The 24,460-nt window shown below is 44.8% G+C and overlaps 1 protein-coding gene and 1 non-coding gene across 6 annotated transcripts in view; one reads left to right on the top strand and one right to left on the bottom strand.

The window, feature by feature from the left end:
• Positions 1 to 24,460, bottom strand: part of ZZEF1 (zinc finger ZZ-type and EF-hand domain containing 1) — a 142,742-nt gene that overhangs the window by 111,879 nt on the left and 6,403 nt on the right. For all 5 annotated transcript variants that reach the window (XM_017950275.2, XM_009189385.3, XM_009189386.3 and 2 more), the window contains exons 2-5: positions 13,095 to 13,239; positions 5,044 to 5,238; positions 2,371 to 2,542; positions 707 to 906 (exon numbers count right to left, since the gene is read on the bottom strand). In XM_017950275.2, the coding sequence (XP_017805764.2) occupies positions 707 to 906; positions 2,371 to 2,542; positions 5,044 to 5,238; positions 13,095 to 13,239 (712 nt within the window). The remainder of the gene's footprint in view (positions 1 to 706; positions 907 to 2,370; positions 2,543 to 5,043; positions 5,239 to 13,094; positions 13,240 to 24,460) is intronic.
• LOC116271168 lies at positions 2,680 to 2,782 on the top strand. The gene has a single exon (XR_004179603.1). It is a non-coding gene; the product is annotated as a small nucleolar RNA U13 (small nucleolar RNA).

Here is a 24,460-nt window from a genome sequence, read left to right on the forward strand (position 1 = left end):
GCTACTGAGACTGAGGCAGGAAGACTGCTTGAACCCAGGAGTCTGAGGTTACAGTGAGCTATGACTGCACCACTGCACTCCAGCCTGGGTGACAAAAAAAGATCCTGTCTAAATATATATATATATTTTTTAATATATAAATACAAATATATATGATATATAAAAATATATTTTTTTAATGAAAAAAATGGTTCCACTGTTCTTATATAATTTCTTTCTTTCTTTTTTTTGAGATGGAGTTTTGCTCTGTCATCCAGGCTCATGTGCAGTGGCGTGATCTCCGCTCACTGCAGCCGTAGCCTCCTGGGTTCAAGCGATTCTTCTGCCTCAGTCCCCCAAGTGGCTGGGATTACAGGTGTGCAGCACCATGTAATCAGGCGGTGCAGCACCATGCCTGGATAATTTTTGTATTTTTAGTAGAGACGGGGTTTCACCATGTTGGCCAGGCTGGTTTCAAACTCCTGATCTCAAGTGATCCACCTGCCTTGGCCTCCCAAAGTGCTGGGATTACAGGCGTGTCAGCATGCCCCAAGGCTTTTCTACAATTTCTACAACACTTAATGAATGAAATAATGACCACTTTTGTGTAAGTCCTAAGAAGCAAACCAAATCTCAAAAACTAACAGCCTCTCTACCTCAAAGGGCCTTCTGCTAAAAAATAGTACTTCCTTGCCTCTCCCTATCCCCTGAGTTCTGTTGGACTTACAGAGCTGACTGACGTTGGCATTTTCCAGCAGCGTCACATAGCCAGTGACATTGCTGGGGATGTGCACGTCTCGGACTTCCTGAAGATCGCTGGCATTCCTCCCCACAGCTACTGTCACCTGCTGTGGCATGTAGCTCTGGTCAGTGGCAGCCACTGCAATGGACAAGTGCCTAAGCACAACATCTGGCTTCATTTTTAAACTGGAAAACACAAAAAGCAGAAACTACGAATGTTTATAGGAGTCAAGAACTGACAGGATCCAGAAGCCCCATCTCAAACAGCTTACATTTGATATACCCAAAGACTGGTTTTCCTAACAGCCACCAACTTGAAATGCTGGCTATGAGTTTCAAAGTCCTTCTGACCTTGACTTTCCCACATCTCTAAAAGATCTTTCAGTTCAAGATTAATCTTACGATTCCTTTTAAGCTATCTGTACAGCAAGAAAGAACAATATGAACATTCTAACAAACTCCCTTTACCTGGCAAAAAAGCAAATTGTAAATCGCATACAAAAAACTGAGTATATTCTCTCATCTATAAATTAGATGTCTAAAGGTCAAATGTGCCCTCTAAGAGAAAACAATACAATTATTTCTGGCACTTAGTTCTACCAATTGGAATTAGCCTGTTTTCTGAGGGGACAGGTGAAAATTTCAATAGCAGCTTCAGAGCTTCCAGAAACACCACTGTTTATTATCATCAGCTCCACTCCAGGATTCCTGACCATACCATTTCTTCTTCTAAAGTGACCAACTCAGTCACATACAGTGAATTTCAAAAATGTATAGAAAGAGACCAGGCACGGTGGCTCACGCCTGTAATCCCAGCACTTTGGGAAGTCAGGAGTTCGAGACCAGCCTGGCCAACATGGTGAAACCCTGTCTCTACTAAAAATACAAAAATTAGCAGGGTGTGGCAGAAGGCACCTGTAATCCCAGCTACTCGGGAGGCTGAGGCAGGAGAACTGCTTGAGCCTGGGAGATGGAGGCTGTAGTGAGCAGAGATCATGCCACTGCACTCCAGCCTGTGTATCAGAGCAAGGCTTCATCTCAAAAAATAAAAAAATAAAAAAATAAAAAAAGTATAGAAAGGGACCAGGTGCAGTGGCTCACGCCTATAATCTCAACACTTTGGGAGGCCAAGGTAGGAGGATTAAGGCCAGGAGTTTGAGACAAGCCTGGGCAATGTAGTGAGGTCCCATTTCTACAAAAAAGTGTAAAGAAATTAGCCAGGCATGGTGGTGCATGTCTAAATCCCAGCTACTGAGACTGAGGCAGGAAGACTGCTTGAACCCAGGAGTCTGAGCTATGACTACACCACTGCACTCCAGCCTGGGTGACAAAAAAAGATCCTGTTCAAAACAAAACAAAAAAAGAGTAGAGAAAGGATATTTCAAAATACAATCACATGTAAGTACTTGCTCTTTGTGGTATTAATTTTCCTGAGAAACTAGCAAAAAACATATGAAATCAGTACTAATCTAAAATTAATCAAATGTTATTTCCTCCTTTCAAATATCAGGGAAATTATTTATGAATATACAAGCCAGGTTACATGATTTTACATGAGTCATTTTACTTGATTCTTAAAGCACCTTCATAGACAGCCACTTAAAATATAAAGAGTAGACAGTTAAGAAGAAAACATTATATCCCACCCACCGAATCCAGTGTGAACAGGCACTGCCATCCGACTGCCAGTAGGATGAGGTCTCTCCATTTGTCATCTTGTCAATGTCTGCAGAGTTGGAGGACGTTTCTATATAAGCATAGCACTTTGCTACTGACTTGAGTTTATCCATCTCTGGGCTTCTAGTTAGATCTCCAGGGCTTTCTATAGGGGAAACCAGAGTTGACTACATGACATCTCTTTCACAAAGGAGAAAAAAAGAGTTATTTAAAATACCTAAGAGAAATACACTTGGTACTTTGGCCCTAGAAACACAAACCTTCCTTAAAATCTCCTTCCAAATCCTTCTGCAGTTCATCAGTGTCATGAGTGGATTTTCACGCACATGTGTCAAATGTGCCTCCCTCAAACTGTTACATCGTTGGCATATTACCGGACGTGAAAATCATATGCCACCTTCCAAAGAATCCACTGGCCAAGGATTACCCCGTCGTCTCCCATTAGTGCAATTCTTTAATCACTGATAGATTTGCAAAACCATGCCGAGAAGAAAATGGTAAATTACGGTTTGAATTTACACTTTTTAAATGATGAGTGACACTTTTTAAGCTGCTTGTTTCTGAGTACAGTCTGGTCCTGCCCTCTTCCATGTTCTTCCGGGTTAATTCATATATTTTATATACATGATCAAATGTATATATAAACATACATTTAATAGCTAACATTTACTTGAGTGTTTACTATAACCCATGCACTTTTTTTTGTTGAGATTTTTTTGAGAGGGTCTTATTCTGTTGTTCAGGCTGGAGTGCAGTGGTGTGATCACAGCTCACTGCAGCCTGGATCTCCTAGGCTCAAGTGATCCTCCTGCCTTACCCCAAGTAGCTGGGACTACAGGCATGCACCACCATCCCTGGCTAATTTTAAAAAATTTTTGGAGAGATGGGGTCATCCCTGTGTTGACCAGGCTGGTGTCAAACTCCTGGCTTCAAGTGATCTTCCCGCTTCGGCCTCCCAAAGTACCGGGATTATAGGCATCAGCCACTGTGCCTAGCCATGTGCTTTTTATACATTCTTTATGTATTAATTCATTTTAAAAATAAAGAAACTGGCCGGCCTCAGTGGCTTACGCCCGTAATCCCAGCACTTTAGGAGGTCAAGGCAGGCAGATCACTTGAGGTAAGGAGTTCGAGACCAGCCTGGCCAACATGGTGAAACCCGATCTCTACTAAAAATACAAAAATTAGCCAGGCATGGTGGCACGTGCCTGTAATCCCAGTTACTCAGGAGGCTGAAGCACAAGAATTGCTTAAACCTGGGAGGCAGAGGTTGCGGTGAGCCGAGATCACACCACTGCACATCAGCCTGGGAGACAGAGTGAGACTGTCACAAAAAAGTAAATAAAGAAACTAAGGAACACAGAGTTAAATAATTGCCCAAGGGTAGAGTTACTAAAAAATTTAGTCAGTCAATTGTATCTTTAATATGCTACAAAATGTATTTTTGTTACCTAGAATGTCATTTGTTTTTGACTCTGCTTATGATATTTTTTTTTGCTGTGAGGAAGGTTAAATTTTCATACAGACCAATTTATTAATCTTTTCTTTCACAGATTCTGGATTTCATGCCTAGTTAGAAAGGCTGTTCCGTACTTTACAAAGTGGAACTATTTTCTTCCAATATTTTTAGCATTTTATTTTTAGTTGAACTTTTTGATCATCTGAAATTTATTTTAGTGAATGGAATGTATTAAGAATCTAGTTTCAGCCAGGTGATGGCTCACACCTGTAATCCCAGCACTTTGGGAAGCTGAGGTGGGTGGATCATCTGAGGTCAGGAGTTTGAGACCAGTCTGACCAACACGGTGAAACTCTGTTTCTACTAAAAATATAAAAATTAGCTGGGCGTGGTGGCACATGCCTGTAATCCCAGCTGCTCAGGAGGCTGAGGTAGGTGAATTGCTTGAACCCAGGAGGCAGAGGCTGCAGAGATCATGCCATTGCACTTCAGCCTGGGCAACAAGAGCGAAACTCAAGTCTCCAAAAAAAAAAAAAAAATCTAGTTTTATTTCTTCTTCAAATGGCTAACTAGGTGCCCTAACTCCATCTGCTGGCAGTTCACCTTTCCATCCTGATGTATGACGCTGACTTTATCTGGTACTCTATTCTCACATGTATGTCGGGTCTATGTCTGGGCTCTGTTATGTTCCACAGACTTATCTATACACATCGTGAACTTCTGTTGCTATCTCCGAGTGCGTGTGCGGTGGCTTCCCTCATTTATCCAGCAAATACTCATTGAATACCTACCATGCAACAGGCACACAGCAGCAATGAGGAAGCAGACAAGACAGACAACACACAAGTGAATCAATAATGCTACAACTTCAGATAACAATAAGCACGTTTTCGACCATTAAACCTGCCAAGGTGATCCTGACCACAAGGTGGGGGGTGGGGGAGGTGTTAATTAGGTAGAGAGGAAAGGCATCCCTGAAGTCACATCTGAGCAGAGAATTGAATATGAGAAACCAGCTGTGTTAGGAAGGAAGCAAGGGAATGAGGAGAAAGATCACACTCTCATGTTACAAGCTCATGACTTTACATTTTCAGAAATAAAGGCAGGGAAAAGATTTGGCTCATTTTACCAATACAACAGAAGAAATGGTAACAGTATTTTCAGGAGAAACCCCCCCACACACATACCCTTCTCCTTTTGTACCAGCTGATCCAGAGACTCCTTGAGCACGGAAGACCGCATGGTGCACATGTTCTTGCAGTGCTCCAGCATCGGGTAGGGCATCACCGCGCTGGAGAGCCGGTTGCGGTGCAGGAACCGCAGTATCATTGACGAGTGAGCATCAAGGCCTTCCTTCGACTCCGAAAATATGTCTATGAAACCTAAACAGACAACATCCATTTTTGGTGTTTTGGGGAAGCCACAGTAGTTTCCACATCCCCTGCCTGGTGGCCTATCTGAACTGGCTAAATTAAAAGCAGTCATTAACAATCTTCACTGATATTTTCAGTTTTAATTGTTTAAAAATCTAAGTTTTAAAGAAATGAACCAGTAGCATTCTGAACTTAAGAATTGGCCGGGTTGGGCCAGGCGCCAGGCTCAAGCCTGTAATCCCAGCACTTTAGGGGAGCAATTTCCAGACGAGACACATTTAGGTCAAATGGTGACCATCCTGGCTAACACGAAACCCCGTCCCTTACTAAAAATAAAAATGGCTGGCGCAAGGCCAGGTGAAGTGGAGCCTGTAAATTCAACCACTGTGAGGCTGGAGGCAGGCAGGAATGGCTATGAACCCGTGAGGCAGAGCTTGCAGGAGCTGAGATCTGGCCACTGCACTCAGCCTGGGTGGCAGAGTGAGACTCTGTCTCAAAAAGAATTGGCTGCATGTGGCTCAAGCCTGTAATCCTGTCTTTGGGAGGCCAGATGGGCAAGGATCACAGAAGCCAGGACGGCACTAATCCTGGCTACAATATGGTGAAACCTCTGCCTCTACTAAGAAAGGCTAAAAATAGCCGGGCGAGGGGAGCGGGTTTCTGTAGTCCCAGCTACTGCAGGCTGAGGCCGGAGAATGGGCGTGAACTCGGGAGGCTGAGCTGGGTGAGCTGAGATCCGCCACTGCACCCCAGCCTGGTTACAGAGCGAGACTCAACGTCCCAAAAAGAATTGACCAGCCAGGTGCAGGGCCTGTCAATCCCAGCACTTGGGAGGCCAAGGCTACAGGCAGATTACCTGAGGCCAAGAGTCTGCCACACCAGCCTGGCCAACACAGGTGAAACCCTGTATCTCTACTAAAATAGCAAAAATTAGCCAGGCATGGTATGTAAGTACCTGTAATCCCAGCTACTTTGGGGAGGCTGAGACAGAGAATCACTTGAACCTCCAGGAGTTTTAGAGGTTGCAGTGAGCCCAGATCACGCCATTGCACTCCAGCCCGGGCAACAAGAGTGAAACTCCGTCTCAAAAAAAAAAAAGAATTAATTTTAGTTGAAAATAACTTTAGAAGACTTAGAATAATGATTATTTGTTTCAAACCAGACTTCAAAAACGTATAAGCACTTAAACACTAATAGACGTTTTTAAGGAAGTCTTGCATATAGAATACAGGGTAGAAATAAAGTTCAGTGCATTAAGAGTAAAAGCGTAACTGCTTTTATACTAAGATACTAAGACAATGATTATGACAATACAACCACCACCATTACCACAGTTTCCAACGGCATTTTACAACCAATAAGCTTCCACATACATATCATTCCGTCCTCACAATAAGGTGAGGGGGAGGCACAGATGGTACAGGTATCCTTTTTAACAACTGACGAAAATGAGGCTCAGGTGACACACCAAGATGCCAACTGATAATAGGGAGCCCCCCATGAGGCCATCAGTACAGGCTGGGAGAGAGAAAGCAGGGTGACAGCAGTGGGAACCATGGGCATTTGAGTCACTTCCTCATGTAATTTACCTGTGCCTTCAGGACCTGCTCAAGCCCAATCACATATATACCACTTCCATCTGATGATGGAATGCTGCTGTGCACACCCAACTTAGGCTGGATGGGTGAGAAAGCACCCAGTTCATGACAGGCAGTTCAGGTCACACGGTAAATTGCTGACCCATAGTCAAACGTTCAGTTTCTACGAAGGCCCAGAGCTGTCTCTCAAAAGAAGAGTAGTTATCTGCAGAAGATGGTAGGGCCTTGCTCCAAAATCCTAAAGGCCTCTGCTGTGATTCACCTATGGGGTCTGCCAGAGGCTCCAAACAGCATCTCTGTCTGCCACTGACACCTCAAGCACCACTGGATCTGCTGAGTCATATGACGCAAGTGGCAGAACAGCTTGCACTGCAGCCTGGACCTGTTGCAGAACCTTGTCCTGTCCTGGACCCCTCTCAAAACTGACAGCCTTTCGGGTCACGGGATAAATGGGCCAGAGTCACACACCCAAATGAGGAATGCATTGCCTCCAAATCCCAGGTGATCCACTAGGTGTTGTGCCTCTTTCTTGGTTGTAGGAGGGGCCAAACACAGCAACTTATCCTTTATCTTAGAAAGAGTATCCTGACAGCCCCACACCACTGGATCCCTAAACATTTCACTGAGGTAGAAGGTCCCTGAATGTATTTCAGATTTATTTCCCACCCCCTGGCACACAAATGTCTCACCAGTAAGTCCAGTGTGTTTGCTACTTCTCACTCACTGAGTCCAATCTGCATAACGTCATCAATGTAATGTACTAGTGTGATATCTTGTGGAAGGGAAAGTGATCGAGATCTCCGCAAACAATATTACGACACAGAGCTGGAGAGTTGATATACCCGAAGTAGGACAGTGAGGGTATACTGCTGGCCTTGCCAGCTGAAGGCACATTGCTTCTGGTGGGCCTTACGGACAGGAATGGAGAAAAGGGCATTTGCCAAGTCAATGGCTGCACACCAGGTCCCAGGAGATATGTCAATTTGCTCAAGCAACGAAACCACATCTGGCACAGCAGCTACAATCGCAGTCACCACTTGGGTAAGCTTACGATGATCCACTGACATCCTCCAATATTCATCCGTCTTCTGCACAGGCCAAACAAGACAGTTCAATGGGAACATGGTGGGAACCACCACCCCTGCATCTTTCAAGTTCTTGATGGTGGCACCAATCTCTGCAGTCCCTCCAGGAGTGCGGTATTGTTTCTATTTACTATTTTTCTAGGTACAGCCAGCTCTGATGGCTTTCATTTGGCCTTTCCCACTGTAACAGCTCTCAGCCTACTGGTCAGGGAGCCAATGTGGGGACTCTGCCAGATGCTAATTATGCCTATTCCAATTATGCACTGGGTCCCATTCTTTCCCAATCAATGCTCTCATTTTAACAGTGACACCGCTGAGGCTGAGCGTGCACCTTTCATTGGAGGTCAGCCACTCACGTGAAAGGAGCTTGTGTCTGATCTTCCACAATTTCAGCCCTTTGTCTAAAGGAGGTAAGACTCTCACCCAGGGCAATCTCGGAAGACGTGAGGCTAAGTGTGCATTTCTGAAGACAGAATCCCTGAGCTCATCCTCCTCTTTCATCAATCTGTCCAGCAAACTTAGGAGCACCAACCAACTTCATTACAGTCCTTGGTTCTCCACATATGGCCAAAGGTATCACGTATGGAGTCACTCAACTCCTCGATTCTCAAGAGAGGTGAATCGGGAATATCAAGTGCATTTACTTTGCACAACTCTCTTAACAGTTCACGCCAAGGACTATCAGTGTTCTCCATACTATTAGAAGTAGACTCCTTAGCATTTTTGGGTCTAGTAAGATTAAACAGTCAACTCCCAAAACTACAAAACCAACTAAAGGAATCCATCCTTAAAATTCTGTTCCTCAAATGCCAGGCGCAGTAGCTCATGCCTGTAACGCCAGCACTTTGGGAGGCCAAGGAGGGGAGATCACGAGGTCAGGAGTTCCAAGAGCAGCCTGGCTAACATGGTGAAACCCCGTCTCCACTAAAAATACAAAAATTATCTGGGTGCGGTGGCTACTCGGCAGGCTGAGGCAGGAGAATTGCTTGAACCCGGGAGGCAGAGGTTGCAGTGAGCCAAGATTGCACCATTGCACCCCAGCACGGGTGACAGAGCAAGACTCTGTCTCAGAAAAACAAACAAACAAACAAACAAACAAAAAATATATATATATATGTATATATATAAAGTTCCTCTAGAACCCCTTCTGGTATCAAAATCTGTATGAGTCAGGGTTCTCCAGAGGGACAGAAACAATAGGGTATACGTATATATAAAAGGGAGTTTATTAAGGAGAATTCGCTCACACAATCACAAGGCAAAGTTCCATGACAGGCCGTCTGCAAGCTGAGGAAGAAAGAAGCCAGGAGTGGCTCAGTCTTCTTCTTAGCTGACTCCACAGTAATACCTGAGCTTCATATTTAGGACAGTGCTGATGCTGCACTGATCTGCTCAAATCCTATGTGAAAAAACAGATTTGGTGCAGTGGCTCACACCTGTAATCCCAACATTTCAGGAGGCCAAGGCAGGTGGATTGCCTGAGCTCAGGGGTTCAAGACCAGACCGGGCAACACGGCAAAACGCTGTATCTATATTAAAAACAAAACAGGCCGGGCGCGGTGGCTCAAGCCTGTAATCCCAGCACTTTGGGAGGCCGAGACGGGCGGATCACGAGGTCAGGAGATCGAGACCATCCTGGCTAACACAGTGAAACCCCGTCTCTACTAAAAAATACAAAAAACTAGCCGGGCGAGGTGGCAGGCGCCTGTAGTCCCAGCTACTCGGGAGGCTGAGGCAGGAGAATGGCGTGAACCCGGGAGACGGAGCTTGCAGTGAGCCGAGATCCGGCCACTGCACTCCAGCCTGGGCGACAGAGCGAGACTCCGTCTCCAGAAAAAAAACAAAAAACAAAAAACAAAAACTTGTTCATATAATGGAAAAAGTATTTTCATATGCTGAAACGTTTGGTAAATTAATTTAGCCTTCAGTAAATGAATTCCAAGCCTAATGAATTTGGAAAAGGTACTATTTTCTTTTTTTTTTTTTTTTTTTGGAGACGGAGTCTCGCTCTGTCGCCCAGGCTGGAGTGCAGTGGCCAGATCTCAGCTCACTGCAAGCTCCGCCTCACGGGTTCACGCCCTTCTCCTGCCTCAGCCCCGAGTGGCTGGGATTACAGGTGCCCACCACCTCGCCCGGCTAGTTTTTTTGTATTTTGTAGTAGAGACGGGGTTTCACCGTGTTAGCCAGGATGGTCTCGATCTCCTGACCTCGTGATCCGCCCGTCTCGGCCTCCCAAAGTGCTGGGATTACAGGCTTGAGCCACCGCGCCCGGCCACTATTTTCTTTTTTTAAACGCTTAAGCACCAACACCATGAAATACAAAAGGAACTAGTTTTAGTGTAGGTGAAAGTTAGCAACTAAAAAATCCGACCACCAAAGCAACTTCAGCTTACAAAGGTTCATTCCAAGACTGATGAACTGGGTGCCGATGAAAAGTTTTGAGTAGGAAGCCCTAAGTCATGATCCTGTTATGTAAGCACCTTGAGATCTAGACCCTGACGTTTTCTCAGTCTCATCCCCCAGCACAGCAGTGCACTATGAATTATCTGTTGGTGGATTCCCTGGTCTCAATCCCTTTGCTTTCCTCCCCACAACTGTCTGAGGTGTCCAAATAAAGCTCCTGACGCTATCCACATGCTGGTAATTCAAAAGTGGAGTAGTATGTAAACACTAAGATAAAAGCTAGCTAAAGATAATTCAGGCCGGGTGCAGCGGCTCATGCCTGTAATTCCAACACTTTGGGAGGCCAAGACGGGTGGATCACTTGAGGTCAGGAGTTCAAGACCAGCCTCTGGCCAGTATGGTAAAACCCCATCTCTACTAAAAACATAAAAATTGGACATGGTGGCAGACGCCTGTGCTCCCAGCTACTCGGGAGGCTGAGGCACAAGAATCACTTGAACCCAGGAAGTGGAGGCTGCAGCGAATGGAGATCCCGTTGCACTACAGCCTGGGTGACAGAGCAAGACTGTCTCAAAAGAAAAATAATAATAATTTTAATTGCCATGAGACTAGGGAAAAAGTTAAATAAATAATTATTTTATTTAATTTTTATAAAAATTAAATAATTAAAGACAACCTGAAGGAGAATGGAAATACATGTTTGTTTGTTTGGTTTTTTTTTTTTTGAGACAGGGTCTCGCTCTATCACCAGGGTTGGAGTACACTGGCATGATCACGGCTCACTGCTGCCTCAACCTCCTGGTCTCAAGCAATCCTCCTGCCTCAGCATCCCGAGTAGCTGAGACCAATGTTGCACACCACCATGACCTGCTAATTTTTTTCTTAAGAGATGGGGTCTCACTATGTTGCCCTGGCTGGTCTCAACTCCTGGCCTCAAGCAATCCTTACACTTCGGCTTCCCAAAGTGCTGAGATTACAGGCATGAGCCACCACGTCTGGCTGGAAATATACATTCTTCATTAACATATGGAAACTATCCCTCCCTAGCTCAATACATCACTCAGCAGTAAGTAAGCCAGAGGGGCCAAGAGCAATCAGATTTACATTTATGTGTCTATCAAATCTATTTTGCCTCCATTGCTGCCCTAGTGACCCATAAGTATTATGACACCAAGTGCACAGAGCAGGAAAAGTGCTAAGGTGAAGTAAACCAAGACTAAAACAAAAATGTACAAAGTTTCTTTCTCTTTCAAACACAATTGTCTTCTCACTGGAAAAAACAAATATTAATTTTATCATGATTCTGTCTTTATGTAAGTCTGAGCTCCCCCCAAAAAAACCATACAAAAACACAGGCCATGTCTTTTCTTTTTTTTTTTCCCAGAGGGAGTTTCGCTCTTGTTGCCCAGGCTGGAGTGCAATGGCACGATCTCAGCTCACTGCAATCGCCACCTCCCGGGGTTCAGGTGATTCTCCTGCCTCAGCCTCCCGAAGAGCTGGGATTACAGGCATGCGCCAACACACCCGGCTGATTTTTGTATTTTTAGTAGAGAAGGAGTTTCTCCATGTTGGTCAGGCTGGTTTTGAACTCCCAACCTCAGGTTGGGAACTCTGCCCACCTCGGCCTCCCAAAGTGCTGGGATTACAGGCATGAGCCACTGTGCTCCGCCGGCATTCCTTAATTTTAAGCTATTTTTATTCTCACTTAAATTTCTGTATATAGTAGTCCTCCCTTATCCACAATTTCAGTTACCTGTGGTCAATAAAGACCCCAAAATAGGTAAGTATGGTTCAGATACTGTGAGACAGAGAGAGAGAGAGGGGGGCCACATTCACATAATTTTTATTTGAGTATATTGTTATACAGGCTGGAGAGCAGTGGCGCGATCTCGGTTCACTGCAAGCTCCGCCTCCCGGGTTCCCGCCATTCTCCTGCCTCAGCCTCCCGAGTAGCTGGGACTACAGGCGCCTGCACCACGCGCAGCTAATTTTTTTTGTATTTTCAGTAGAGACGGGGTTTCACTGTGTTAGCCAGACTGGTCTCAATCTGACCTTGTGATCCACCCGCCTCGGCCTCCCGAAGTGCTGGGATTACAGGCGTGAGCCACTGCACCCGGCCTGACCTTTTCTTATTATGCCTAATTTATACATCAGAATTTATCATAAGTATATACGTATCAGAAAAATATATAGTATATACAAGGTTGGGCACTATCCTTGGTTTCAGGTACCCACTGGGGGTGCTGGAACATCTTCCGCATGGGTAAGGAGAGACTGCTGTAATAGCTTTCTAAAAAAAAAGCCACTAAGCGCTTACCACATGCCAAAAAAGAAATGCCCCGAATGTGAGGACACAGCAGAAATAACACAGCAGGTCCCTGCCCTCATGGAACTATAGTATAGGAGTGAAGACAAACACTTTACTAACAACTGAATAATGAATTGATCAATTACAACGGTAATATGTTGCAAAAAGAAAGCAAGATGCTAAGAGAATGAACAGCAAAGGTCAAGGAGGGCTTCTGTAGCGAAACACAGAGAACCAATAAGGAAGGCGGCCACTTGACAAGGGTTCCTGTCATAAAACGGTAGAACTGCTTAGCCACCACCGTAGCGGGGGATGAAGGAGATGACTATAGGAAATGCTAATTCAGATCACGTGCCTACTGAACACTGTTGGGGGAGTTTACTGCATGTCGCCACAGTTTTGCCTAATTTCAATCAATAGTAGGGCAAAGTTCACTTTGGTTCTGAGACAGCACTGAGATGGAAGCCTCACCTGGAACCAGAGAGCAGGCCTGTAGCTGTCTGATGATGTGGCTCAGCTCCCCCTGCAGATTAGCGCCACTGGAATTCTTGAGGGCCTCCAGCATGTTCTCCGCATCAACTGTCCCATCACCCTCAGCATCAAACTGGGCAAAGGCCTAAAGATAAGAGATGCAAGAAAATCAGAGCTGTTTCAAGTAACTCTTTCTTTTATTTAAAATTCTCAAGACCAGTGATTTATTTATTTTTGGTTTCAGGGAGAAGAGTCCATATATATCAATCAAAGATAAACTTAGAACAGGAACTCACTGTGCTTTGTAGGATGTATGTATGCAAGTACACACGTATACGCAATTTTATCATCTTATTTGCATTGCAACCTATATTCCAAGAGAATAACCATTTAGTAATCCAAGAGAGTAATTACACAGTAAGTCTCCTTCCCACTAAATAATTTCAGAAGAAAGCAGCCACCGTCAAGTTTTTCAACTGGTTGCGAAGTGCCAGAATATAAAGAATTGGCTTAGAACAGAGGCTCGAGTTAGCTGGGCTTTTTCTTTTCCTTTTTTGAGACAGAGTTTCACTCTTGTCACCCAGGCCAGAGTGCAGTGGCACGACCTCAGCTCACTGCAACCTCTGCCTCCCAGGTTCAAGTGATTCTCCTGCCTCAGCCTCCCGAGTAGCTGGGATTACAGGCACCCATCACCACGCTCAGCTAATTTTATCTTTTTATTTATTTTTTATTTTTTGTATTTTCAGTAGAGATGGGGTTTCACCATGTTGGCCAGGCTGGTCTCGAACTCCTGACCTCAGGTGATCCGCCGGCCTCAGCCTCCCAAAGTGCTGGGATTACAGACATGAGCCACTGCATCTGCCTGGGCTTTTTCTTTTAAATACTCTGTGGACACAAGAGCTAACTTGGTTTATCTGTTTCACAGACTTGTTGTCGCCAACCTTTAATCGTAATCTAACTTGCCTCTTGCCCATGTTGGGCCATCTGGGGAACCTGGACAGTAGAGATTTGGTTTAAATCTGCTCTGTCACTCTCTGCTATGTGACCTTATCGAAGTTTCTTTACCTCCATAAGCCACAGCTTCTTGATCTGAAAGATGGAGCAAATATTGTCAAACTCACAGGCTGCTGCCTGGATTAAGTAACATTTGAACAGAGCCCAGTACAGTGAAAGCACATCGGCCCTGTAGCGTTCCCCTTCTCCTTTCTACCCTCACCCTCTGGTATCCCTGACCCCCTTCCTTTACATCCTACAAGACTTACCTCACTTAGTAACTTCCCTCTCTCCCCAGATTTCAATCCCTTCCTCAACAATGCCCTCTGTCCTCCGGTTGATACACTCACTCACACATTGCCCTCACCATGCAACGCTTCAGGAGTCTTCAAGCCTCCTTTCCAAGTAACCCTCTCTCTTTCTTAAAACTCCTGCCCCTTTTTCTTATTTCTCTCCTCCATGAAATAGGAAAGCATCCCACTGAGGTTTCATGACTAACATAAATACCCCTATTTCCATCATAGACCTCTGAACAATGCAGTGTTTAAGAGGAACACATGCAAATTCCTGTATTTGGGTCCAAAAACCATGGGCATAAATGCAGTATGGGGGACAGTGAGCTTAGAAGCAGCATGGAAAAGATCACAGCATTATTTTCGCCTCTGTTCAACCTGGCAAGATTATCCAAAAAGTCAATAGGATCAAAGACTACACTAATCACGGTATAACATTCAAAAGGAGAGGAGGTATTATCTTTTTCTACTCTGACTAGACCCAATCAAGAAAGGTGAGTTTGGTTTTGAAGCCACCCACCAAAAAGAAATGAATGGAAGAGATCAGAGGACAGAACCCACGATAGAGAGAAGACCAGAAACTGTGCCCTGTTGGGGGAATCTTAAGTGCGGGGAAGAGGCCCGGGAGTCACACAGTCCTGATGTGCTGTAATGGGGAGGAAGGAAGCAGCAGTTAAAATTAATGTCATTAATGTCATGAACACAAAGAAGGGAACAACAGACCCTGGGGCCTACCTAAGCGGGGAGAGTGAGAGGAGGGAGAGGAGCAGAAAAAATAACTACTGGGTACTGGGCTTAGTTGCAATGTGTGCAACAAATCCCCGTGACATGAGTTTATGTCTATAACAAAACTGCACATGTATCCCCAAACCTAAAAAGTTAAAAAATAAAAATATGAGGTCGGGCACAGTGGCTCATGCCTGTAATCCCAGCACCTTGGGAGGCTGAGGCGGGCGGATCACCTGAAGTCAGGAGTTTGCAACTAGCCGGGCCAACATGGCAAAACCCCATCTCTACTAAAAACACAAAAATTAGCCGGGCGCGGTGGTAGGTGCCTGTAATCCCAGCTACTAGGGAGGCTGAGGCCGGAGAATCGCGTGAACCCGGGAGATGGAGCTTGCAGTGAGCCAGGCTCTCGCCCTTGCACTCCAGCCTGGCTGACAGAGTGAGACTCCGTCTCAAAAGCAAAAATAAATAAGTAAAAATAAAAAGCTGTTCAAAATTAAAATATAACAAAACAAAAATCTCAAAGGAAAGGGTGGAAGGTGAAGTTGACCAAAGTGCCCACAAAGTAGAGCCAAAAGACGAAACTATGGAAACTGGGAGAGAAAAGCGAAGGAAAATCAGGAGACCAGTTCAAGAGGTCCCACATTAAATAACAGTTTAAGAAAGATAGAACACAGAAAATGTAGGGGAGGAAATCACTACCATTATGATTCAAGATAATTTCCCCAAACTGAAGGACATGAGTTCTGTGACTGCAGGGGCTGATCACCCTACACACAGAATAAAAGTGCATCACAGTGAAATGCGTAAGACTGAGGAAAAAGAGAAGTCCTACTTAGAGGAAGAAGAAACAGTTTCTACGTCAAAGGTCAAGAATCCGAGTATCGGCAGTCACACGGAAGCCAGAAGGCAATGAAAGCAGCGACTGCAACATTCTGGGGAGTGCTCTTTCTGACCCAGAAGCCAACACTCAGCCAAAATCCCATCAGCTGTGAGACAGCAGAATAAAACCATTCTTACACATACAAGGTTCTCGAAAGATGAACGACTTAATCCTCCTTTTTCCAGAAAGCTACCAGAGGATGCAGCCACCAGGATAAAGAAATATGCCAAGATAGGAGAAAAACGGGACCCCAACAAGAGAAAATGAATCCCCAGGATGATGGAGCTTCTCAGATGACATCCGCACAGCAGACCTAGAGAGAAACAAATCTAGATTAAAGCAGATCAGGATTCAGGAAATACTTCCTTGAGAAGACGAAGTTGATAGAATGCCCATGTGTTTCAACATACTGAACGTTTCTGCTAGAGGAGATTTAGACAACTGGCAGAGAATCTGGAACTAAATTAATGATAAAAAACCAAAAATTAGGAAAATAAAAGTGCCTATTCAATTGTTAACTCCGAAGAAAATAAAAAGATGTATAAGAAAAAAAAAAAAAAAAGGCCAGACGCAGTGGCTCATGCCTGTAATCCCAGCACTTTGGGAGGCTAAGGTGGGTGGATTGCTTGAGTCCGGGAGTTCAAGACCAGTGTGGGCGATGTGGCAAAACCTCCTCTCTACAAAAATATACAAAAATTAGCCAGGCGTGGTGGCACGCACCTGTAATCCCAGCTAGTCGAGAGGCTGAGGTAGGAGGATCACTTGAGCCTGGGAGGTCGAGGCTGCAGTGAGCCAAGACTGCACTACTGTACTCCAGCCTGGGTGACAGAGCAAGACCCTGTCTCAAAAAAAAGAAAGAAAAACAAAAACATGGTACTGTATGGCACAGCAATGTAAAGAACTTACGTAATCATAGTAAGGTAAAGGTCAAAGGGAGATTTAAACAAAATGGACAGAATTGTAGCGGGAGGACAGGGGACGTGCATGCACGGGCAAGGATGGGAAGGCGAAAGACAACTGAAGTCTCATCGCTGATGGTGAAAATAAAATAGATAAAGCCTAAAACTGAGAACAATCACAAAGAACATAAACATATTACTTGGTAATACAGAGTTAAATACTCAAGAACCAGCTAGAGTTGAAAAGTAATTGTTCTTGGGGAATAAGACATTGGGGCAGGACAGCAGGAAACCAGTGTTTCTTGTTCAAGTCTTGTCGGCTATATACTGTGCGCATGTATAACTGATAAAAATAAAAGCCTACATTTTCTCCTTTTTTTTTTTTTGAGCCACCAGGCTGGAGTACAATGGTGCGATCCTGGCTCACTTCAACCTCTGCCTCCAGAATTCAAGCGATTCCCATGCCTCAGCCTCCCGAAGTAGCTGGGATTAAAGGCATGCACCACCATACGTGGCTAATTTTTGTATTTTTCGTAGAGCTGGGGCTTCGCCATGTTGGCCAGGCTGGTCTTGAACTCCTGGCCTCAAGTGATCCACCTGCCTTGGCCTCCCAAAACGCTGGGATTACAGGTGTAAGCCACCTCGCCTGGCCAAAACCAAAGTTCCCAGAGTGTCCAAACATGGGGATAGACTGAATGAGATTTAAAACTTTTTTTCTGAAGCAGTGTGATACTTCATCTCCTCTAAATAAATTTAAGCAGAAATGTACCAACACAAAAAGGTGAAGATCGTTAACTGAAAAAAGGAGGTTACAAAAGAATAGTAGAGAATGATCTTACGTTAGTTTGAAGAAAACTTCGAGATCAGCGTAACACTGTGCGTGTGTGTGTGTGTGTGTACACATAAAAAAGACCTGAAAGAATAAATATTAAAATGTTAATAGTGGACCAGATGAGGTGCTTCACGCCTGTAATCCTAGCACTTTGGGAGGCTGAGGTGGGTGGAACTCACTCACTTGAGGTCAGGAGTTCAAGACCAGCCTGGCCAACATGGTAAAACTCCATTTCTACTAAAAATACAAAAATTAGTCAGGCCTGGTGGCACACACCTGTAGTCCCAGCTACTCGGGCGGCTGAGGCACGAGAATCGCTGGAACCCGGGAGGCGGAGGTTGCGGTGAGCCGAGATCATACCACTGCACTCCAGCCTGGGTGACAGAGACTCCATCTCCAAAAAAGTAAGATGCTAATAGTGGTAATATAATGTTTTGTATTTTCTTATTCTTGCTTATCTGTATTTTTAATTTTCTGAAATCTACATATATTGCTTTGGTAATAATAAAAAAGAATTTTTAAACATTAAGAAATTTTAAGCACAACCCAAATACAAAAAGTGGAGCAGGCCGGGCGCAGCGGCTCACGCCTGTAATCCCAGCACTCTGGGAAGCCAAGGTGGGCGGATCACAAAGTCAGGAGATCGAGACTATCCTGGCTAATATGGTGAAACCCCGTCCCTACCAAAAATACAAAAAATTAGCTGGGCATGGTGGCAGGCACCTGTAATCCCAGATACTCAGGAGGCTGAGGCAGGAGAATGGCAGGAACCTGGGAGGTGGAGCTTGCAATGAGCCGAGAGCACACCACTGCACTCCAGCCTGGACGACAGAGCCAGACTCCGTCTCAAAAAAAAAAAAAAAAAAAGTGGAGCCGGTGGGGGAAGGAAGAGGTGACACAGAGCACAGCCTCGTATTCCCTGAGGCCCCGCGGTGTGACCACTACACTACCAGATACTAGCTCCTTCCCAACTTGTTCATATTATAGCATACTGAGAAAATAATGATATTTGTAAGACTCAAGGTCTGAGGAGAGTAGCACAGCTATCATTCATTCGGTTGGGAATGACACACAGACTGGGAAACTCTGAATCAATATTTGGGCACTCGTTAAACGGCCAGGCACTGAGTAGAGCATTTTACATGCTACAATGTCATTTATTCCTCATAACAGTAACAGTACTATTAACCTCCCCATCTTATAGTTGTACAGAGAGGTCAGGTAACTTGCCTGAGGTCACACAGCTGGTGTTTGCATCTAAGGCTCCAGGGTTCATGTTCTTCACCACAACTCCCTTCTCCTTCCTTTGACCAGATAACCCCTGGAGTTCCTTACCGTCTGGAGACCAAATGCTTAAAACCTCTTAGCGCCATTACCTTCCTCCATCTGTAAAACTTGCTTTCAGCACCTTTTGTCCAGGTGAACTCCTATCAACTCTAGAAGTGAGACGCACTCCCTCTAAATCTCAAGGTAGTGCTCAAGTCCTCCCTTCCACCAAAACTTCCACAAATCAAGTACTCCCTGCACCTCCAACTTCCTACACAATTCCTGCTGTGTATCGCTAATAAAAATTCTATACAACCAAGGCTATAAGAATAGTGACATTTTTGCTATCTTTTTTTTTTTTTCTTTTTGAGACAGGGTCTCCATGTACCACCCAGGCTAGAGTGCAGGAGCGTGATCACAGCTCACTGCAGACTTCATCTCCCAGGTTCAAGTGGTTCTCCCACCTCAGCCTCCTGAATGGCTGGGACACGCTCAGCTAGTTTTTTATTTTTTTTGTAGAAACAAAGTCTCACTATTTACCCAGACTGGTCTCAAACTCCTGGTGTCAAGCAATCCTCCTGCTCTGGCCTGCCAGACTGCTGAGTTTACAGGCACGAGCCACTGTGCCAGGCCATTTTTGTTATTTTTAATAGATTCTATTGATTCGTCAATAGTTAATGAATATGATAAAAGGGATTTTCGAACAAAACAAAAACAAATAATTTTGGCTACGGAAAAAAATTACCACAGCTTTGTGAACAGCTTCATCAAATAATTATGTAATTTCCTAACACTCAGAAACTGACTGTCTTAAGAAAAGAAATGTTCAGGTTCGTTACCCAGGAGTCTGAGGTGGGAAGATGACTTGAGCCTGCGAGTTCAAGGCTGCAGTGAGCTGTGGTCACTGGTTTTTGTTTTTTTAAGTATGTTTACATAGTCTCCCTAAACCTCAGCTTCCTCATTAAGCTTGGGTTTTCTTGACGGTAAAATGGACTTAGATGTGAAACTGGGTTTAGTGAGGATTAAGCAGGATAATAATGTAAACAAATTCTGTAAACTAAGGAGTACCCTATGTTACCTATTGCCATCAGTTTTGAACTTTAAATGTATCTTCAAAATCCTGGCCAAAAGACTTTACAGAAGCCCATTTACTCATACATTCATTCAGCACTGTCTGATAAGTTGCCATTATATATACACGCACACACACACAATATTAATATTACATTATATAAATATTATATTATCTATAATACATATGTATGCGTATATATAATGGCAACTTATCAGATTATATATTAATATAACATACAATATGTAATATATAATATCACATACTATATGTAATATGTATTATATATTATATATTTTTTAATATATATATACCTGATCCTGTGCTTGGTTCTGTGGATACAAAGATGAATATGGCATACATAGTCCTTTCCCTTCAAAAACCTCACAGCCTAGAAGACAGATCTGTAAACCAACAGCAGCGGTGTAACAGGTGTGATAATTACGATACGAGAACTAAGAGTATCAACTATTTACAACAGCCAATGTTAGTCAGCCCCAGCCAGAGTTCTAAGCCCTTCACACGGATCAACTCATATTTTCCACAACAACTCTAAAGGTAGGTACTACCTTTTTGCTGGTGAGGAACAGAGAGGTTAAGTATTTTGTTTAAGGCATATGGTGAGTACATGATGCAGCTTGAATGTGAGTCCTGGACTGATTCCAGATGCCACAATTAACCACTATACCAAGGGCCAACAGTCATTCCAGGGATGAGAAGTCCAGGACGGGGAGGGGCATTTGGGGAAATGGCCCAGAGAAAAACAACCCTTAAACTGCGCTTTAATGGATAACTAGGAGTTTGAAAGTATATGGCGAGGGAGAGGCAATCTCAGGTAGAGGGGACAGAGTGTGAGCATACATAAAGACTGCATGGCAGATGGTGAGAACTATAAACTGCCTGGTGTGGCTAGAAAGGAACAGGGCGGGTGATGCAGACAGAGCCAGAGGTCAGAATAAAAAAAGCCTGGCAGATCCAGGATGAAGAGCTCAGATATTACAGTAAGGGCACCATGGAGCCACTGGAGACTATTAAGGGTGGAGAGTGCTGATCACCCCAGATCTACATAAGTTCTCTTATGTATGGAACCTACAAATCTCTTAAAGTATGTGCCTTTGTGCCGGGCGCGGTGGCTCATGCTTGTAATCGCAGCACTTTGGGAGCCCAAGGCGGGTGGATCGCTTGAACCCAGGAGCTCAAGACCAGCCTGGGTAACATGATGAAACCCCGTTTCTACTAAAAACAAAAAAATTAGCCTGGCGTGGTGGGGGGCACCTGTAGTCCCAGCTACTCAGGAGGCTGAGGCAGGAGAATTCCTTGAACCCGGGAGGTGGAGGTTGCAGTGAGCTGAAATCACACCACTGCACTGCAGCCTGGGCAACAGAGTGAGACTCTAACTAAAAAAAAAAAAAAAAAAAGTGCCTCTGTACTGCCTGAGTCCGTTCTCCAGTGTCTCTGAGAGTGGTCAGTCACCTTCTGTTACACACCAAGAAACAATGCAATACTTTTTCTCATCAGTTACAATGTACTCTGATATTTTCTCTATTGTTTTTTTTTTTTGAGACGGAGCCTTGCTCCATCGCCAGGCTGGGCGCGATCTTGGCTCACTGCAACCTCCGCCTCCTGGGTTCAAGCAATTCTCCTGCCTCAGCCTCCCAAGTAGCTGAGACTACAGGCGCATGCCACCATGCTCAGCTAATTTTTGTATTTTTAGTAGAGACAGGGTTTCACCTTGTTGGCCAGGGTGGTCTCGATCTCTTGACCTTGTGATCCACCTGCTTTGGCCTCCCAAAGTGCTGGGATTACAGGCATGAGCCACCACACCTGGCTTGATATTTTCTATTCCATTCCATTCTGTTTCATTCTTTTAATAAGTAGGTTAAGACTCATTAAATAGATTTCCAACCCACTAAAGGGGCAGTATGAAACACACTGCCTTTGGAATGTGGGGCCCAAAACTCATCTCAGTACTCTAGGTCTAGTCTAACAGTGCAAAGCAGAGTAAGTCTACCTTTGCCTCCCTAAAACCAGAGTAACACTCCCTGTTTCCATGAAGCCAACATCCATCTCCACACAGATGCTACCTGGTCTGCTGTACTCTTCCTCTTCCTCTCTAATTCAGGGCTCTTCCTATAGCACCTGCCCACTATGTGCTCTGCCACCCACATGACACTATTTTGGCAGCACCCAAGTGCAGGCACTATGACAGGCACCAGGTGGGAGACAAAAAGTTTAACAGTGTCAAACTAAAACAAGAAACCTGGATTACACGATTGTGACAGATTTACCACTTATTCTCCATGATGAGATCTGGAACAAGACTCTGGGCCTCCTGAAGTCTCAATTCGGCATCTTGCCCAACCTTTTTTCCCCCTAGCTTGTTGTAAGGATCCAAAAGATCATGAACAAGATGATGCCTAGTAAACTTCAAAAAAACATTATTACAGCCAGGTGCGGTGGCTCACGTCTGTAATCCCAGCACTTTGGGAAGCCGAGGCAGGTGGATCACCTGAGGTCAGGAGTTTGAGACCAGCCTGGCCAACATGGTGAAACCCCGTCTCTACTGAAAATACAAAAAATTAGCTAAGTGTGGTAACAGGCACCTGTAATCCCAGCTACTCGGGAGGCTGAGACAGGAGAATCACTTGAACCCAGAAGGCAGATGTTGCAGTGAGCAGAGATCGCGCCATTGCACTCCAGGCTGGGTGACAAGAGCAAGACTCTGTTTCAAAAAAAAAAAAAAAAAGGCCAGGCGCAGTGGCTCACACCTGCAATCCAAGCAATTTGGGAGGCCAAGGCGGGTGGATCACAAGGTCAGGAGATTGAGACCATCCTGGCTTACATGGTGAAACTCCATTAATACTAAAAAAAAATACAAAAAATTAGCTGGGTGTGGTGGCACACGCCTGTAGTATCAGCTACTCAGAAGGCTAAGGCAGGAGAATCGCCTGAACCCGGGAGGCAGAGGTTGCAGTGAGCCGAGATCGTGCCACTGCACTCCAGCATGGGTGACAGAGCGAGACTCCGTCTAAAAAAAAAAAAAACAGTTAAGTTATTACAATCTAGTTAGAAAGCCATATTGATCCACTTTGTGGACAAGAGACAGAAAAGTGGGCTGGCTGAACTACAGATTTCCATCTATTTGCCTTAGCCTGAGGACAGCATGAGAAAGGCTCAGGCCCTCATCCATTCCTGTTTAACCTCCTTAACCACTACTGGGATCAAGACCACGTTACATACATGAAAATGGTTACCAAAAGCCTCACAGACCAGGCCAGGAGCGGCGGACCACGCCTGTGATCGCAGCACTTTGGGAGGCTGAGGCGGGCAGACTGCTTGGAGCTCAAGAGCTTGAGACCAGCCTGGGGAACACAGCAAAACCTCATCCCTACAAAAAACACAAAAATTAGCTGGGTGTTTGGTGGTGGGCACATGTAGTCCCAGCTACTCGGGAGGCTGAGACTGGAGAATCGCTTGAGGCTGGGAAGTGGAGGCTGCAATGAGCTGAGATCGCAACGCTAGAATGTAATGCACTGGCTTAAATAAGAAGGCTGCATGGTGGCTCCACTTGAAAGAAATACACTCCATCAGTCAAAAACTCTGGATCTGATCTTACTTCTGCTACTGACTGGGTGGGTCACATATCCAAGGCCTCAGGTTACTCATCTGTAAGAATGTCCTTGTCTACCTAGCACTTTGAGAGGCTGAGGCAGGCGGATCACTTGAAGCCAGGAGTTAGAGATCAGCTTGGCCAACATGGCAAAACCCCATCTCTACCAAAAATGAAAAACATATATATATACTAGCCGGATGTGGTGGTACATGCCCGTAGTCCCAGTTACTCAGGAAGATGATGCAGGAGAATCACTTGAACCTGGGAAGCAGAGGTTGCAGTGAGCTGAGATTGCGCCACTGCACTCCAGCCTGGGTGACAGAGCAAGACTCTGTCTCAAAAAGAAAGAAAGAAAGAAAGAAAAGAATATCCTTATCTAAAATAAAGTATTTAAAGAGCTGTAATCCCAACACTTTGGGAAGCTGAGGCGGGTGGTTCACCTGAGGTCAGGAGTTTGAGACCAGTCTGGCTAACATAGTGAAACCCCCATCTCTACTAAAAATACAGAAATTAGCCAGACATGGGGGCAGGTGCCTGTAATCCCAATTAAACGGGAGGCTGAGGCAGAATCGCTTGAAACCGGGAGGCGGAGTTTGTAGTGAGCCGATACTGTGCCACTGCACTCCAGCCTGGGCGACAGAGTGAGACTCTGTCTCAAAAAAAAAAAAAAAAAAAAAAAAAAAAGACTGTTATAGAGGCTGGAATAAACATCTTGGAACTGAACTACAACCACAGAAAACAGTAACAGTACCAATTACAACACTTACTGAGCACTGAGCAGGTGAGCTT

This window comes from Papio anubis, chromosome 17 (genome assembly GCF_008728515.1).
Source record: "Papio anubis isolate 15944 chromosome 17, Panubis1.0, whole genome shotgun sequence".
NCBI classification, from domain to species: domain Eukaryota; kingdom Metazoa; phylum Chordata; class Mammalia; order Primates; family Cercopithecidae; genus Papio; species Papio anubis.